We start from the raw sequence: 16,574 nt of genomic DNA, 5'->3' as shown, positions 1-16,574 counted from the left end.
TACACACTCAGGAAATGTTTCTCCCTCTGGTATTATAGCGTCAGATATAGCACACTTTGGTGCCATATGCCTGTGGTGTGGTATAAAGGGTCCAGTCAACCTCACACCCGCTCAGTTCCTCCTTATTGACCCTGACAGTCGTAGGCCTCTTGCTTCAACAGGCTATGTTTAGTGGCTCTCGTTTGCCACTCCACCCTTTCTTTTTCTTCTCCCCAGCAGTTTGGAGTGTATTTAATAGTTGTAAATATTTAGTTGGATTCTCACTGCATTAGCAGAGCTTCCTCTTCTCCCAGAGCAGGGCATGCCTGGGTCACCAGTCTTCATGCCTTGTGCCTTCTGTGGCAAGGCCTTGCCTTTGAGGAACATGCAGTCCAATTGATTAGTGTGGGTGTGAGACTCATCAAGGATTGCTGTCAGATCTGCTGCCAGTTCAAGCTGGGTATGAAGAAAGACTGGGAGACAAGTTTTAAGTGACTCCTGATGGAAGTGGTGCTCAGACCCTTCTTGGAGCTGAACCAGTGGGACTCTGCACCCAATACTTCTGCATCAGTATGGTGTGTCATAGGGGACTCTTGGCACTATTCTTAGTCACTAGCCAACAGGAAAGTGGTAGAAATGGAAGGTGTAAGTGTTAGTCTGGTGTAGCTGAAACAAAATACAGGTCTATGTAGCACTTTAAAGACTAACAAGATGGTTTATTAGATGATGAGCTTTCGTGGGCCAGACCCACTTCCTTGATCTGAGGAAGTGTGTCTGGCCCACGAAAGCTCATCATCTAATAAACCATCTTGTTAGTCTTTAAAGTGCTACATAGACCTGTATTTTGTTTTAGCCAACAGGAGGCATTCACCACTCTAAAAAAGGCCAAGAATGGGAAGTCTGGCCGCTCTTCTTCCCCCCACTTGACTCAGAGAATTTCATCCTGAATCTAGTCATGCATTTGCACATGCTGTGAGCAGAATTTAGGGCTTGATGTAGACTTTTCGTTTGAATTTCATCTATTATTGTTCAGTCATTCTCTCTATTTTCTGATCAGCCTCTAACAGATTAGTACCCCCGGGCTGTCACTACACTTCAAAGGTGAATGCACTGCGGGGAGCCCGGGGCCAGCGGGGGATTCAAGCAGCCCTGGGGTCTGGCCCTAGACTCCACATGGTGCTGCCGCTTTGAAGAACCTCTCCTCTCTCACCCTTGCTGCCTCTTTCTGATAGAGGCAGCAAAAAGGGGGGGGGGGAGTGACTAGTCCACTAGTGTGTCGACTATCTGATAAGTATTTGCATATCAGATAGTCGACTAGTCATTCACATCCCTAATTAGCACCTCAGAAGCTAGGTGCACAGTCCATTGGCATGTATTTTGTTAGCCTTGGCCTTCAGTTTTACTGAGGTTGCTTTTAGTGAAGCTTTCCCATAGTACACTTGCTTCTGTTACATGCAGTATTCATTAAATTATATTTACCAGTGTTTTACATTGATTTAAATAATCATTGCCATACGTGCAGTGAGGTAGTGAACTATATTAAGCAGTTATAATAAAAGCAAAATAAGGGATTATGGAACAAATTAATTGGAACTACAGATAGAGTACTAGTGCAATTAATTATTCATCTATTGCACTAAACAAAGTTAACTTTTCTGTTTCAAGTGAAACAAGAAATTAAGCATAGATAGTAAATTGCAAATTGTCCTTCGATTTTTACTTCTACGTTTAGTTTTAACAGCATCCATTAGTTGAGGTATGCAAGGAAACTAGGAAAAATTTCAAAAACCTCTAAGGTATTTAGGTATCTATCTACATTTTACCTTGCAATGCTTGTGAGAAAATAGCACCCATTGCTACGTAAATTATAAATGCTATATTACCAACACCATCATAGTTAGCTCATTGTTGTATCTGTTCATCACAGATTTTAGTTTGTAATAGAAATTTTAAATAGACTTTTAAAGGGCTTTTCAATATAAACTCAAGCTCCTGAACAATCTACACTCCTTGGATAACATCACCCTTAATTTTCACAGGTGCACGGGTTCAACCACGAGTTCACTTTCAGAGAAGAGCGCTGACGTTGCCTGAGAACACCAGCTACAGTGATCTGACAGCATTTCTAACCGCAGCCAGTTCACCTTGGGAAGTGGACAGTTTTCCTTATCTACAAGGATTAGATGGAAATGGAACTGGTAATTTTGTGTCTGTTTTTGTTTTGAGTTCATATTTGTTGGAATGTAATTTTGAGGTTTTATAGTTTCTTTTTTGCTCTCTCTCATTTTCTCCCTTCCCCACACACACACTTCTTTAATTTCAAAAATTTAGGTTCCACTTACTGATCAAATGCTTGTTCCTAAAAAGCAGCAGTCCACATGACAGCATTCTTGTGCTGCTGACATGAATAGTTCCCCATGTTGGTAATCTCTAGATAAGAGCCCTGGGTTGAATCAGCATGAAGATTGTATAGCCTTCTCACTTCTTATATATGGTCTCTACAGGATGAAGTTGGAGACCCACTGATCCTGGTTGGTGAATAGCTTTCTTATGTTGCACCTGTCATTTGAAGACTAGCTTTCTGGCACATCAGTTTGTATATCTTTATAAATGCTACATTTATTTTTAATTAAAAAATTGAGATATGTGGGAAGGGGAAAAGATTTAACCTTTTAGAGTTGCAGCATTAGTCATCTCTATTTATTCCTGTGCCTGGCAGTCTGTACAATGTCCACATTAAAGATTTAATGTTCGGCAGCATTGTGCTGTGCCAACAAAGAGTTTTTTTCAATAGTCTTGTTAAATGCAGAATAATTTTGGATCCGGTTTCAGCCAAAAATGTTCAGATTCTTTTGAAACAAAGAAAAAGGCTGTGAAGAATTTTTAATAGAAACAATCCACACTGGTCTTTGAACTTTGACTTTTGAGTTATTTTGTCTACATTCTTGCATCTTGGGGTGGCAGCAGGTGAGTCTTCCCAGGGTTCACTTATTTCTGCTAGTTAATTTAGGTTGTTTCCAATATTCACTTGAATGTGTAAGGCTTGTGTTAGTGGATCTGTGGATTTTTTCCAAGAGAAAATGGCATGATCATCCCCCTCCTCTCAGTTTGCCTTTCTTTCCACTTTAACACAGATGCAGAGAGTTTTTCCCTGCTCTTCCCCTCTTACACCCTTCAGTTGCCTCAGTGATTCCCATCCTGCCCCGTCTCCAGATCTCTCTCACTCACACTCCTCTCCTCCTTTTAATTTTTTGCATAACCTCTCACTCTCCTTTCCCTTCACTATGCCAGACATGCTGTAGTTTCTCCATCTTAAACCCATCTTTGACCCCACTTGCCTCTTTTATCTGCTGCTCCATCATCTTTTTCCTTTTTAAGTCCCTTGAACGCACTGAATACAATTGCTAGCTGGAGTTTCTCTTCTCCAGTTAGTCTAGACCCTCTTCAGATTAGCTTACATTGAGAATATTGTCACCAACATCTCTGATGACCTCTTCCTAGGCAGAACTAGTACTCCATCCTCAGCCTCCTTGATATGCAAGCTGCCTTTAACACGGTTGACCATCCAGTTCTCGAAATCTGTCCTCCATTGGCTTCCATGTCTCTGTCCTGGTTCTAGCTCTCATCGCTTCTTCAGTGAATTCTTGGGATGATTGTACTTATCACCCTTTCAACTTTCTCTGGGGACTTCATGGGGCTTTGTCATTGGTCCCTTTCTCTTCCTTCCCTGCATCTTATCTCTGAATAATCTCATCTACAAACACAAACTCTGCTCCCTTCTCTATATTGGTGACATAAGGTCTCCCTCTCCTCCAACCTGTCCATCTCTATTACATGGCCTCATGGGTGTCAAGCTGTAAGCTCAAATTTAACTTGGCTCTTATGCTCTCACCCTTCACATTTCCCATCTCTGCCACTGCCTTTCTCACTCATTGCACACAACATTACCAGCCTTCCTGTCACTCAGGCCCGTAAACTGAGCATCATGGTACACTCAGACCTCGCGCCAAATCCTTTCTTCCAGGCTATGACTAAATTTTGGAGATTATTTCGGCAAAACATTCTCTAAGATGCAGCCTTTCCTGTCCATCCAGATAGCTAAGACTCACCCGTCAATTAATGTAACATCCTTCTCCTTGGATTGACAAATGTAATCTTACCTTGTTTGTCTCTAGTCAGAATGGTGTTGCAAAGAGTGTTTCCTGACCAGTTACTTGTCATCTCTCGCTTTACTTTCATTGTCTGGCTCCTTTTCCTTCACATCAAACTTAAGATGTTTGTCTTCATTTTCAAGACACTTGATGGCTTACCCCCCACCCTGTCGATCAGCTCTCATTCATTATCAGAATGTGAATTCCTACCTCTGATGACATGATGGCAGTCTACATTGCGCAGGTATTCAATTTTAAACAAGCATCTTTGTGCTGACTCCCATACTGCCCATCAGACTTGGCAGAAGCTCCCACAAATATCTTCAAAGCCACCTCGTTAACCTCTTCCATATCCTTTCTCAAAACCTTTGCCATGATGCCTACAAAAAACTTGACCATGGTTAGGCTTCTGGTGCACCAAAAATACTGCCTTTCACACTTACCAGTATTGTATTACTATGTCCTTGTACCCTCCCAAGGGTCTGTCTGCATCCATCTGTTGTCTCTTGCCTTATACTTAGATTGGAAGTTCTGCAAAGCAAAGACTGACTGTCTGTCTGTACGGTGCCTAGCATAATGGGATCCTCATCCAATTAGGGCTGCTAGGTGTGATAATCCAAATTATTTATTAACCATAAAAATAAAAAGGGGGTTGTTATATGAACACTATTTTCTAGGAATGTAAAGTGTCTGAAATAGTATCCACAGGCCCTTATCTATTGTATGGGAAGTAACAGACAGAGTAAATTCTCCATCCTGTGTGTCAAGCCAGACATGGCTTTGTGGGTTCACATTTACTTTAGCTCACCCTACTCCACATACACTTATACTTGCACACATACACTCTCCACTTGGGAACAATTGTGTTTGGGGAGGAGGGAGCTGTATTTGGCTCTCTTTAATTATCATGCAAAAGTAGTCTTTTCAGTTTTTTTAAAGTGAAAAGAGGTTGAAGGTATGAGAAGAGATTTTTTTTTTTAATACAAAATTATAGTGCAGGCAAGTTGGTTTCTACTGATACTTCTGCTTCTCTTGGAGAAACATTAGGTTATCAGACATCAGGCTTTGATAGGCTACTTCATTATTTAGAGCTCACCTACTATAATCTTTGTCAGTAATCCTTCATCCAATAGCTGTTGAATATGAGATGAGACCACAAGCTGGTTTCTAAAGAAACAACACAAAACTCTCTGTATTCTACAGTAATGCACCAAAACCCTATCGCAGGCAATAATATTAACTCAGCATTTGGGCCATTGGGCTTATTAAGAGTGAATTCAGAGTCACTAAAAATGTATTTCCTTCATCAATTTGAGGTCACCAGGTATCAAACATTTATTGCAAACATTCCTATTTAATCTGTGTATATATTTATCAACCTTCCAGCATCTTTTTCACAAGCACTCAATTACCTTACCTTCACATCACAACACAGATATTACATTTTTAAGTGGAAATTTAGAGTCTGTGGAAGTGGATGTCCTGTGTCAGTGGTCTCCAACTTTTTTAACCAAAAGATTGCTTTTTCAGTTTAAATGCAATGAAAAATCTACCTCAAACCCAAATACCCTTGCTTTGCTTCCTTCCTGCCCTTTCTTTGAGGCCCCGCCTCTGCTCCACCCGTTCTCTGAGGCCTCACCCTGCTCACTCCATCCCCTTTCCTCTTCCATCCCCACTCACTTTCACCATGCTGGGGTGGAGGGTTGGGGTGCAGACTCTGGTCTTGGGCCAAGGGGTTTGGCACATGGGAGGGGCTCCCTACTTAGCCCAGGGTTGGGGCTTGGAATCCAGGAGGGGTTTCATGGTGCAATCTCTGGTAAGGAATTTGGGTGCAGAGGGACTCACATCTGGGGCAGCGGTTGGGTGTAGGAGGAGGTTAAGGGATGGGACAAGGGTTTAGGAAGCAGCCTATTTCTGGGCACCATTTTTAACTGAGATGGCTTCCAGGCGGTGGAGTAGTGGGGTTAAGGCAGGGTTACTCCTGCCCTGGCCCTGCACCCCTCCTGAAAACAGCTGACATGTACAGCAATGGCTCATGGCGCCATGTGCTGTCCCTCATCTACAGGCACTGAGCCCACAGCTTCTACTGGCCATGGTTCCCCATTACTGATGAATGGGAGCTGCAGGAGTGGTGTCTGCAGGCAAGGACAGCATGTGGAGACCCCCCATTCCTGCTCTGCCTGAGGGGCTGCAGGGACATGCCAGCCACTACCAGGAGCAGCAATTACCACAGAGACAATTACTCCAGCCACGACAGGTTAGGCATTTTAGAACTCACTACTCAAAAGTATTAAATTTAAGTGTAAGGGAGAAATGAAAATTAAGAACTGAACAGACCAGTCAAAAACCAAAAAGAACACACTTAGCAAGCAGTAATAGAAGTAAAAATAACACACGCACGTGTAGGGTTGGGACATGAGAGGGAAGGACAATGTGTGTTTGTGAGAATGAGACACTCTCACGGTGTGTGAGTGACAGATTTGCATTGCCAAGTTCCCTCCATCCCCTTCTCTCTGTGTGGAGATTGGGTACAGAAGTGCGGGGTGGGGGACATCCTGACATCAGCACCCTGCCTTTTCTCTCTCCCACCCCCTGCACAGCAACCAGGAGGCTCCCGGGGTGGGGAGGGTGGGCGCAGCTCCATTCAGAGGGCTGGAGCAGCATGACAGTGGGTGGAGGTGCAACTGAAGTGCCAGTGCTGGATAGCTTCCTGGCCAAACCAGTCAGGATCACCTGTCAGAGGCTCCAAGATCTACTGGTAGATCCGATCTACTGGTTGGTGACTACTATCCTAGGCCTTTCTTAATAGCCAGAGGACTTTAGAAATCAGCTTGTTTTCTTTGAATGTAAGCTTGTCAGCCTGGCACTGCTAAATGTAGCATCAGGAGGAGTCGTATTGCTATAAATAGAATAGAGGCAAAGAAAGCTCCACAGAATGCTCTTCTTTTTCAGCTGATTATTGCATGTCAGTGTATAAGTACTAGGACAAGGTCAGGCCGGAGGGGTACAGGAGAGTGGTGGAGGGGAAGTATATCAGCCCTAGATTAAGTAAGTCTCCATTCCCAGAGTAAACTAACAAGGGCTAGTCTAGAACCAGCAGGAACTTTCCAGAATCAGTCAGGGCAATTAAACTAACAAGGGCTAGTCTAGAACCAGCAGGAACTTTCCAGAATCAGTCAGGGCAATTAAGCATCTGGAGCCAATTAAAGGTTTCCAGAGTCAAGGGAGTCAAACTATTCAGAACATGTGGGGCTAATTAAGAACTAGTTGAGACTGGTGAGAAAGAACTGCTCTTCAGTTCAGTGTGTGAGGAAGGAGCTGATGAGAGAAAGTGCAATAGAGAGTCAGGGAGAAGAAAGTGCAAGCAGGTACCATGAAGAAGAACCTCTGCTAAGGAAGGTGGTGGGGAAGGCTATGGGGAAATAGCCTAGGGATTTGTAGCTATTACCAGAAACATTACAGACATCTGCTGTTACAGGGTCCCTGGGCTGGAACCCAGTGGAGTAGAGGGTGGGTCTAGGTTCCCCTCCCCCAGCTCCCCATTTCAGTACCAAAAAGATTGGTTTGGGTACAAGGGTTTGTCCTATCCTTTATCAGTGGGAGGGGCCGCAGAGACCATGAAGTTTGATTTCCCCTCTTTTCCCTATTCTAACCAATGATGAGAGTAGCTCAACAAACAGAAAGCTGGTGTCTAAATTGAGGAAAGTAACCCTCCTGAAAGTACAGGACCCACGAAGGGAAGAAAGAGCTTTGTTAGAGTAGGCACAAATAAAAGCAAAATTCAAAACAAGTGAAACTAGTCATGTAAAACATCTTACATAATTTAATTTCAGATATTAAAATACTAAATTTTATAAGCCTGTAGGTGATAACTTGCTTTGTTAGGGATTTGGCTATGAAAAAACTGACCAAGTCGTGACCTCCTTTGGCAATTATAAGTTATTTCTCTATCAAGTGTTGACAAATCATGTCTTCCTGAGGACACAATGCATTCTGTGCTAACACAGATAACATAGGTTGTCATAAATTAAAATCCTCTGAAGTGGTTTCTCGTAAATATAACTGCCACTCAGTAAAAATCAGTCTCTAAGAGCAAGCTCTCTGTTAAGGGAAAATTCATATAGTTGTCTCTCGCATTTCAACAAAAAGCTCATGTAAATATACTTTTCTGGACAAAATTATCTTTACAATCCCTTAGGCTTAGTCTACACTACCGATATGTGCTGATATGTGCTATACCATCATAACTCCACCTCCATGAGAGGTATAGGGCATGTATCGATGTAGTTAGGGCAATGTGGCATCCATGTGGACATTGCTACTCTCATTTATGTCAGCTTCACGGCTCCATGCTAGCGCATGAAACTGACAAGAAAGCCATATGGCTAGTGGGTAGGGATGTTAATGTGTAATCCATTAAATGGTTACCCAGTAAGCATCAACCATTAACGGGTGATGTTTACCAGCTAACTATTACCCAGTACCCGGGAGTAGCCTCCTGCCCATGGCCCAGCTGCAGCTGGAGAGTGCTCCAGCTCCACTGGGCCTCCCCTATATGGGTGGGGGGCTGGCAGGGGCAGTCGCAACAGCCCCTGTCTGGGGGGGGCGGGCAGTCTCAGTACCTGCCTATGGCAGGGACCAATCTAGCCATACCTCCTACCCACCCCCTTAATCAACTAAACAGTTAAACAGAGTGTTTGCGCTGCACCTACTGGGCTCCCCTTTCCGTCACGGGAGCTTAGGTGCTGCCTGTGATGCGGTACCCCTATACTTTCTATGGAAGTGTTTTTGAATATGAATGTGCATAATTCAAATATGCCTTATGCAAAACAGGGTACATAACCTATCATTCAGGAGTCTGTAAGCCTGTGAATGTGTATTTTCAATCTGTATGCATGTATTCTTGTATGTGAACTTCAGAAATATAAAGAATAAACCTGCTTATTGATCTAGAATTTCTGGTGACAGCCATTAGTGATACTTAAGGGACTTAATGACTTGATACTCCAGGCAATGATTTTTAAATGATTTTGGTTTTCCTGTAAGCCCAAACCGTGATTTTTCCCTGCAAAGACATGTGAACATGCCATCTGGTGCTGGAATCCATCCATCTGGTGCTGGAATGGTATTTTTCCATTGGGATGGGGAGAATGAAACAAAGGATTCCCATGATTGATGGAGAAATTCTATTTAAGGGACGGGAAGCAATCAATGATAGTTTTCAACTGGCTTTTGAAACTGCCTCCACACCCTAAAAGGATACACATGAAGCTGTTAGACCCAGGCCAGAGAAAAATCAGCTTTGACTTTACCTGAAATAAGGAGTAGGGTGAGAAATATGATCTGTAACAATCTTAATGAATGTACTGAGCTTACTGGTGTGTTTTGTTTCCTTTAGATTAGTACCTTGCTTTGATCTGTCTGCTTTTTACTTGCAATAACTTACATCCTACCTTTTATATGTAAAAAAAAGCTTTTATTTATCATCAAACCAAGTGTAAACACTTGTTACCCTGCAGGGAGCAATGGTTGTGCATCTCTCTCTCTCTTATCACTTAAGAGAGAGAACTTATGAATTGTCTCTGTGTAAAACTTTTATATGGAGTAAGACTGATTTATCTGGGGTTTTGGTCCCTTTTAAGGGCTGTTCTCCTCAGTGCTGTAGCTGGACCCTCCCAGAGTTATCAGTCTGAGTTTCTCTGCTTGGGGGATATTACCCCAACTTTGTGCCTTTGCTGGGGAAGACCAGAACTTTTGGCCCAGCAAGACAAGGCCAAACACCTGGGACACCTCCAGAGGATATGTAGGTGGAATCAGCGGTATGATCAGAGCACCGTATGACAGTCTCAAGGGGATCTCTCTGATTGAACCCATCACACTGTCCTGAGACTCCTCGGGCTCTTTGCTCCCCACCAAGAGTATGGCAGCTGCCCAGCTGGGACCCGAGAGCTGGATATGCACAGCCATGCTCCTGATGGGGAGCCAAGAGCCTTGGCAGCTGCTGTACTCCCTGTGAAGTAGCCCCAGGCTGGGAGCGGGGAGCTAGCCCCTGAGCGGAGAGCCAGCATCCTTGAAGCAGCTGCTGGGTGGAGATTGGGGCATCAGGAGCCTCACAGAGCACCCGGGTTCCCTCGCAGGAAACCAAGATCCTGGGGATAGAGCTGTGTATAGAGCTGAGAGCCCATGACTTAAGATTTTAGTGTAGACATGTTCTTGCTGTTGTGTTTAAGGTATGGAATGGATGGTTTAGGAGAATGACATGTGTGGCCTTATGTTTCTAGATTGGGCTGGGCAAATACTGGGCCTTGGGCCAGTTCTAGTCTGCCAAGATTAGCCCCATACTGCCGTATGTATCTGTGCCTCTGCAAATACATGGGATCACAGCTCCAGTTGGCCGTGGATCACCATTCCCAACCACTAGGAGCTACGATCACCCGTACCTACTGAGGTGCAGGTAAATATAGTGGCAGTGACCCACCACAGGCTAAACATGGTGAACCACTGCCATTTTATTGCCAACCTCTGTTCGAGATCACTGATTTTTATTGGGTCTAGATCAGTAGTGCGTGGCATAGTCCCTCCTCATCCCAGACTTTAGCACTGCCTGGAGCACACAGCGCTTCAGCAGCCATTTAAAGGATGCAAGGCAACTGCCCCCTTTGAATCACTGGGCCCCAAGAAAAATGCCACCTTTGTCCTTCCTTTTGCGCCCCCATTGGTGGGCTTGTCTCATCCTAACACAACTGAATTGTAAGCCATCCATTGCCTAGAGATCCTATTTCATGTCTTAGATTAGTAGGTGATCATGGCTGTGCTCTAGCAGTCTCTAGGTTTTGTGGGAGAGGCGGGGGGGAGGGGATACCTTCCTGTAAAACTTTTATTTCCCAAAGTTTCTGCCATCTTTAGTTCTTTCCTTTTTCTTTAGTAGTGTTTTTCCAGTTTCTGCTATTTCATCATTAATGCATGAGTTTATAATATTTTGGGTGATCATTTTTAAACAAACTGCTGATCAACATGTCTAATACATTCTCTTAATATACATGTATCTAAGAAAATACTATTAGTAATCATACAAATGTATATGGTTTGTCTTTTAGCTTCAGTGAAGAAGCAAAAGAAAAGAATTCTTGAATTTTAAAACAATAGTTAACATTGTTCTCTCATACTATTGCAAATTTTGGTCATTACTGTATTTAAATTATAGGCTATAATGCATTTGCACTAATTTTGTGTCAATCTTCTTGAACAACAGAAGAAGAAAATATATTTTAAAAAATATAAACATACTTGTTGCAAATCAAGCTTTCTTATATTATCTAGTGGAAAAAATTTTCAAAAATGTCAAATCATCTGGCAGTATTAACAGGTTACTTTAGATTTTACCTTCCCTTGAAAACAAAAACACCAGTGAAATAATACAATGAATAATAATTACTACAAATATGTAACATTGAAAGTTGAAATTATGTTCATACTGCTATTCTTTCACTTGATAGGAAATAGCACCAAGCATGACCTTACTCCTGTCACTGCAGTCAGTGTTCATTTGCTCAACAGCGATGGAACTCCAATCCCAGTGAATGGCCCCATCTATGTAACAGTGCCTCTGCCAACAAACAGCAATCTGAAGCACAATGGCCATGTTCCAGCATGGAGGTTTGACCAAAAATTTGGTAAGCAACATTTTGTAGTGACCCATTTCCCTATGTTGTTTTAATATCCCTTTTAGAGAGTATAAAGGTGTTTTCTTACTGTGTATAAAAGTAGAAGATAATTTGTATTAATAAAGCTACATGATTAGGTATTAAAAGCTAAACAGTTAAGTGTGATGTATATTGTTTCCATTTACAACCTTTTGTGTGAATTTTGATAATATTCCAATATTCAGTGTTTGGAATAAAAATTTAACCTACTTTTAGAAGTTATTGAACAATGAAGATGTCAACATCAGAAAGACTTTTGTACATCTAGATTAACAAAAAGCAGTTGTGAGAGTCACTGAACATTTTGGAAGGATGAAAAATGCCACAAACATATGCTGTCAAACAAAATGCACCGAATTGTGTCTGTTGCTCTGTGAAATTCATCCTTTGACAGAAATCCAGCAGAGGATATAAACATTATGCAAGCCTTATTTAAGACTTAAACACTCATAATTTGAAATGGTGTATGTGCCTCATGTTAGCTGTCTGTATGGATGTGAATTTCACCATGAATTATTTAATTGGATTCTGAAAGGTTTATTTGATTGAGGAGCAATTTCAGGAAGAGAAGAGTGGAAGAGAGGCGAAAAGCAGACATTAGAAAGAATGAAAAGTGGAAAGTTAGAAGCATGGATTTCTGGAGATAAATTGTTTAGGTGCTTGCAGCAACTGAGAGATTGTGGCTTAAATTATGACATCTTGCAGTTTTCAGAACTAGAAGAACAAACATGAAACCATTTTTTCCTCAAATGAGCATTTTGCTTATCTCCTGCTTCCATTAACTTGAGAGGAAGGGATCTTGGATTTTCAAGTGATGTTCCTAATAGATAAAATCAGTACAATTTCGGAGGATTTATTTAGGAATAACCTGGAGAACTGAATAAAGAATGATATGCCTTCAGCAGAATGTTTAGATCAATGCAAAGAATGGATTGGAAAAGGCTTTGAAATGTTTATATAAGATGTGGAAGAACTAGAGTTTTCTGTTTACTCCTAGCTAATTTGAAAATCCTTCTCTGAACTCCTACTTCCTTGACCTGCTTTTTATGGCACAGTTAGCAGTAGGGTTCACACATTCAGGTTCTTCCTGAACTTGATTTTGATCTATGATTCTAGAAACACTTCCGGTTTTCACTTCTTTAGAAGAAGAATGGGAAGAGTGACGCATTCATTTTCCACACAAGAAGGCATTCTAATCCTTCCTGGCTGCTGCATTATAATTTCAGCACAACTCATTGATAGTTACCGTAAAAGATTATGATTTTGACTTTAAAGTGACTGTCTCCTAATAATGGGGTAGTAAAAGCTCTCTGCTTTTTAACTAGTGCATATAAAAGACTAAATATGCACGAAACTGGGTGACTGGCCAACAAAATTAAATTTAATGTTGATAAATACAGAATAATACACATTGGAAAAAATAATTTCAACTATACATACAAAGTGATTAGGCCTAAATTAGCTGCTGGCTTTCAAGAAAGATCTTGGAGTTATTGTGGATAGCTCTCTGAAAATATCCACTCGAAGTTCAGAGACAGTCAAAAAAGCCAATAAAATGTTAGGAACCATTAGGTGAGGGATAGATAATAAGACAGAAAATGACACAATGCCGCTATATAAATCCATGGTGAGCACACACCGTGAATATTGCATGCAGTTCTAGTCATCCCATCTCAAATATATGTATAGAAGTACAGAGAAGGGCAACAAGAATTAGAGGTATGGAACAGCTGTCATGTGAGGAGAGATTAAAAATACTAGGACTGTTCAGCCTGGAAGAGACGATGTTGAGGGAATATGCTAGATGTCTATCATATTATGAATAGTGTTGAGAAAGTGAATAGGGAAGTATTATTTACCCCTTCCCCAAATAAGATTGCACAGCAGGAGAAGAATCACTTTGATAATTGTCCTTTCTGTTAATTCCCTGGGGAAGCACTTGGGTACCAGCCTCAGTTGGAAGACAGGATGCTGAGCTTGATAGACTATTGGTCTGTCTCAATATGGCTGTTTGGGTAGGTCAAGTATGACCTAATGCAGGGGTGGGCAAGAGGCTGCCAGCGGGCTGAATCTGGCCCACCAAGCCACTAGATCCAGCCCGCAGCCCCTTCTCTGGAACCCTTAGGCAGAGATCAGTTCACATTTTAGAAAGCCAGCTGTTCTCCGCTCCAGATGGCTGAGGAGGGAGACTTCTCATGCTGTTCCCACTCCCCAGCAAAATCTCTTAGCTCCCATTGGCCAATTTCTAAGTTTCTGGCCAATAGGAGCCAAGAATTTTTGCTGGGAGAAGGGACAGTGTAGGAAGCCTTCTCCCTTCCTTCCTTCCTTCCTTCCTTCCTTCCTCCCCTCTCTCTCATAGCTGAGCAGAGCCATGTGGAGCAGCAAGCCACCTTCACCCTGAGCCTACCTCTGGCACCCCAGCTCCTCCCTTCCCCAACCCTCTGTCCCTCCCACATGCCTAAACCTTCAGCCCCCTCCTGCACCCATAACCCCTCCCAGATCTGGCACCCCAATCCTCTGACCCAGATCAGAAGCCCCTTCTAGCTTAGGTCACATCCCAAAATCCTGCATCCCAGTCCACTGCCCTAAGTCACAACTACCTCCTTCACCCAAACTCCTTCCCAAACCCCAACCTCCATTCCAGACCCTGCATCTCTTCCATTAATACCCTGGAAGAGTGCAGCCCTCGACCACTTTCCTCGACCACTTTCCAAAATCTTGGAGAGGCCCCCCATCAAAAATTATTGCCCACCCCTGAACAAATGTAACTAAATAGTGGTAACTACTGCCACAAAAAGGGGCTGTTTGAGCTGTCTCAATCCTTTGACTGGTTCTGTATTGGCTGACTATTGTCACAGATGTGCCATTAGGTTAACAGGAGATTGCTGAAGACTTTGAAGCTAGAGCACGAGAGTCATCCAGTGAGAATGGGATGACATATAGACCATAAGAAAATTGTTCTGCACTGAGTCATTCAGAACAGTCAGGGAATTTAAAGTCCTACTTTATCTCTCTAGTTGACAGAGGCTGAAAATGATCCAGAAGGAAGATTAATTTGTAAATGGGGACAAGGTCCATAGGATACAACCCCACCACTTCTGGCTGAATAGTAGCATCACTTAATAGACTCCAAGAAGGGGTCTTGAGCTGGAAGAGTGGTGGCCAAGAACACTGGGAACCCAATTCTTCCTTCAGTGACGTGGGTGTAAATCCTGTTCAAATCAAGGAGCTGTACAGGGTTGCCCTTTGGGAGTGAAATCAGTCTAGCATCTCAGTTTATGTATAAAGAGAGAAAAAATACAACAATCTTGAAGATTCTGACAGGACCAACGAAAATCTTAGCAGGGAAAGGGCAAGAAAATTTTGATGAATTTCATCCAAATATCCCTTTACTTTCAAAATTATAAGTGTTCATTATAATATAAATCTGTAATATTAAGTAAAAGTAACTCCCCAGTGTTGTGTGAGATTCAAAAGAAAGAAACATACAATCCACATAAATACCAACCTCACATTCACTAACGCAGCAAGATGATGGACTTGCATTTTGGCATGTCTTTAGGATACATTCTTCAATGATGTTAATGCATTTATGCTTGCTATTCCCCATACTAACCGTTGCTGAAGAGTACAGAATACTATCAAGAAAATAAAGTTAGATTCATTAATTTAGACCAGACTTCTCCAAGGCATAATTAGTTACTGCTTATTTTATTAATTATTCAAAGGTACTGCTGTGTTAAATTGGTTGGTGTGGCACGCATTCAAAGTAGTTTGTTTGTTTAGGACTAAACCTTTTTTTGGAAAAGTATGAAATAAAATTAAACAATCTGCTTTTATCTATCAGAATTATTTTTCTGCCTTCTCATTCCACCAGTGTCACCAAAACCGCTTTCACTTAAATATGCCTTGTTTTCCCTCCAATCCCTCTACAGGGTAGAATTTATGATAAAGAAAATGCAGACTGGCTGTGGTGCATGTATTAAGTTGAGGGTCAGTAACATTGAGTCAGCAGGCCTGAATAAAGGCCTGTAACATTAAAAACAGCAACAGGCCTGGAATCTAGTGAGCAAGACTTTGGTTTGGTAACACAGAAACTAGGAAAGAGGCCCTATTGATAATTGTATGAATGTGTAAATTAGGTCGAACATGGAAGAAGATAGGGAGGCACCAGATACAAGGATCAAGTACAGGCTATGAGCCAGAGGGAAGTAGCAAAACATCTCAATAAGAAACGACTCCCCAAAACGAATGCACATACCAACCTAGGTTCAGGACCAGGCTGAAGTTGACAGCATAAGTTGACAACATGAAGGATAAAAAGTAAGCCCCACTTCTGTGAGATTAAGGGTGGTAACCTGATAGGTCAGAAGTGATGTAATTTGTGTGGGTATCTATAAAAGGGCTCTGCAAAAGTTGATTGCTGGCTGACCATGGGTGGGGGGCGCGCTACGGCGTTAATGGGTGTTAGCACATTGTCACAGCTTACATCAGGTGTAGTGGTGCAGTGGCGAGTCTGTTTGCTGACAACTATTAGTATGTGTCACTTGGCAATAAACCTGCTCGGTTGATTTCTATCCTTATCTGATTTGTGGTCTCTGGGGGCTATTTGGGAGTCTGTCATGTTGACTCAAGTGTACAGGGTTAATGCATTAGATAGGGAAGCATACGCACGCAAATGAAAGTTTATCATCATTGACAGAGTAGAGGACCTGTCAGGAACCCATTGGGATGAACCCCA

At 42.2% G+C, this 16,574-nt stretch overlaps 1 protein-coding gene across 3 annotated transcripts in view; it reads left to right on the top strand.

Annotated features, from left to right (window-relative positions):
• FAM171A1 (family with sequence similarity 171 member A1) overlaps window positions 1-16,574 on the top strand; it is a 139,333-nt gene that overhangs the window by 94,519 nt on the left and 28,240 nt on the right. For all 3 annotated transcript variants that reach the window (XM_014571731.4, XM_006119484.5, XM_075922445.2), the window contains 2 exons: window positions 2,019-2,177; window positions 11,627-11,803. In XM_014571731.4, coding sequence (XP_014427217.2) covers window positions 2,019-2,177; window positions 11,627-11,803 — 336 coding nt within the window. The remainder of the gene's footprint in view (window positions 1-2,018; window positions 2,178-11,626; window positions 11,804-16,574) is intronic.

The sequence above is a fragment of the Pelodiscus sinensis genome, chromosome 2 (genome assembly GCF_052426305.1).
Source record: "Pelodiscus sinensis isolate ZL-2025 chromosome 2, ASM5242630v1, whole genome shotgun sequence".
Classification (NCBI taxonomy): Eukaryota; Metazoa; Chordata; order Testudines; family Trionychidae; genus Pelodiscus; species Pelodiscus sinensis.
The sequence above is the reverse complement of the archived record's forward strand: the minus strand, read 5'-3'. Positions and strand labels throughout refer to the sequence as shown.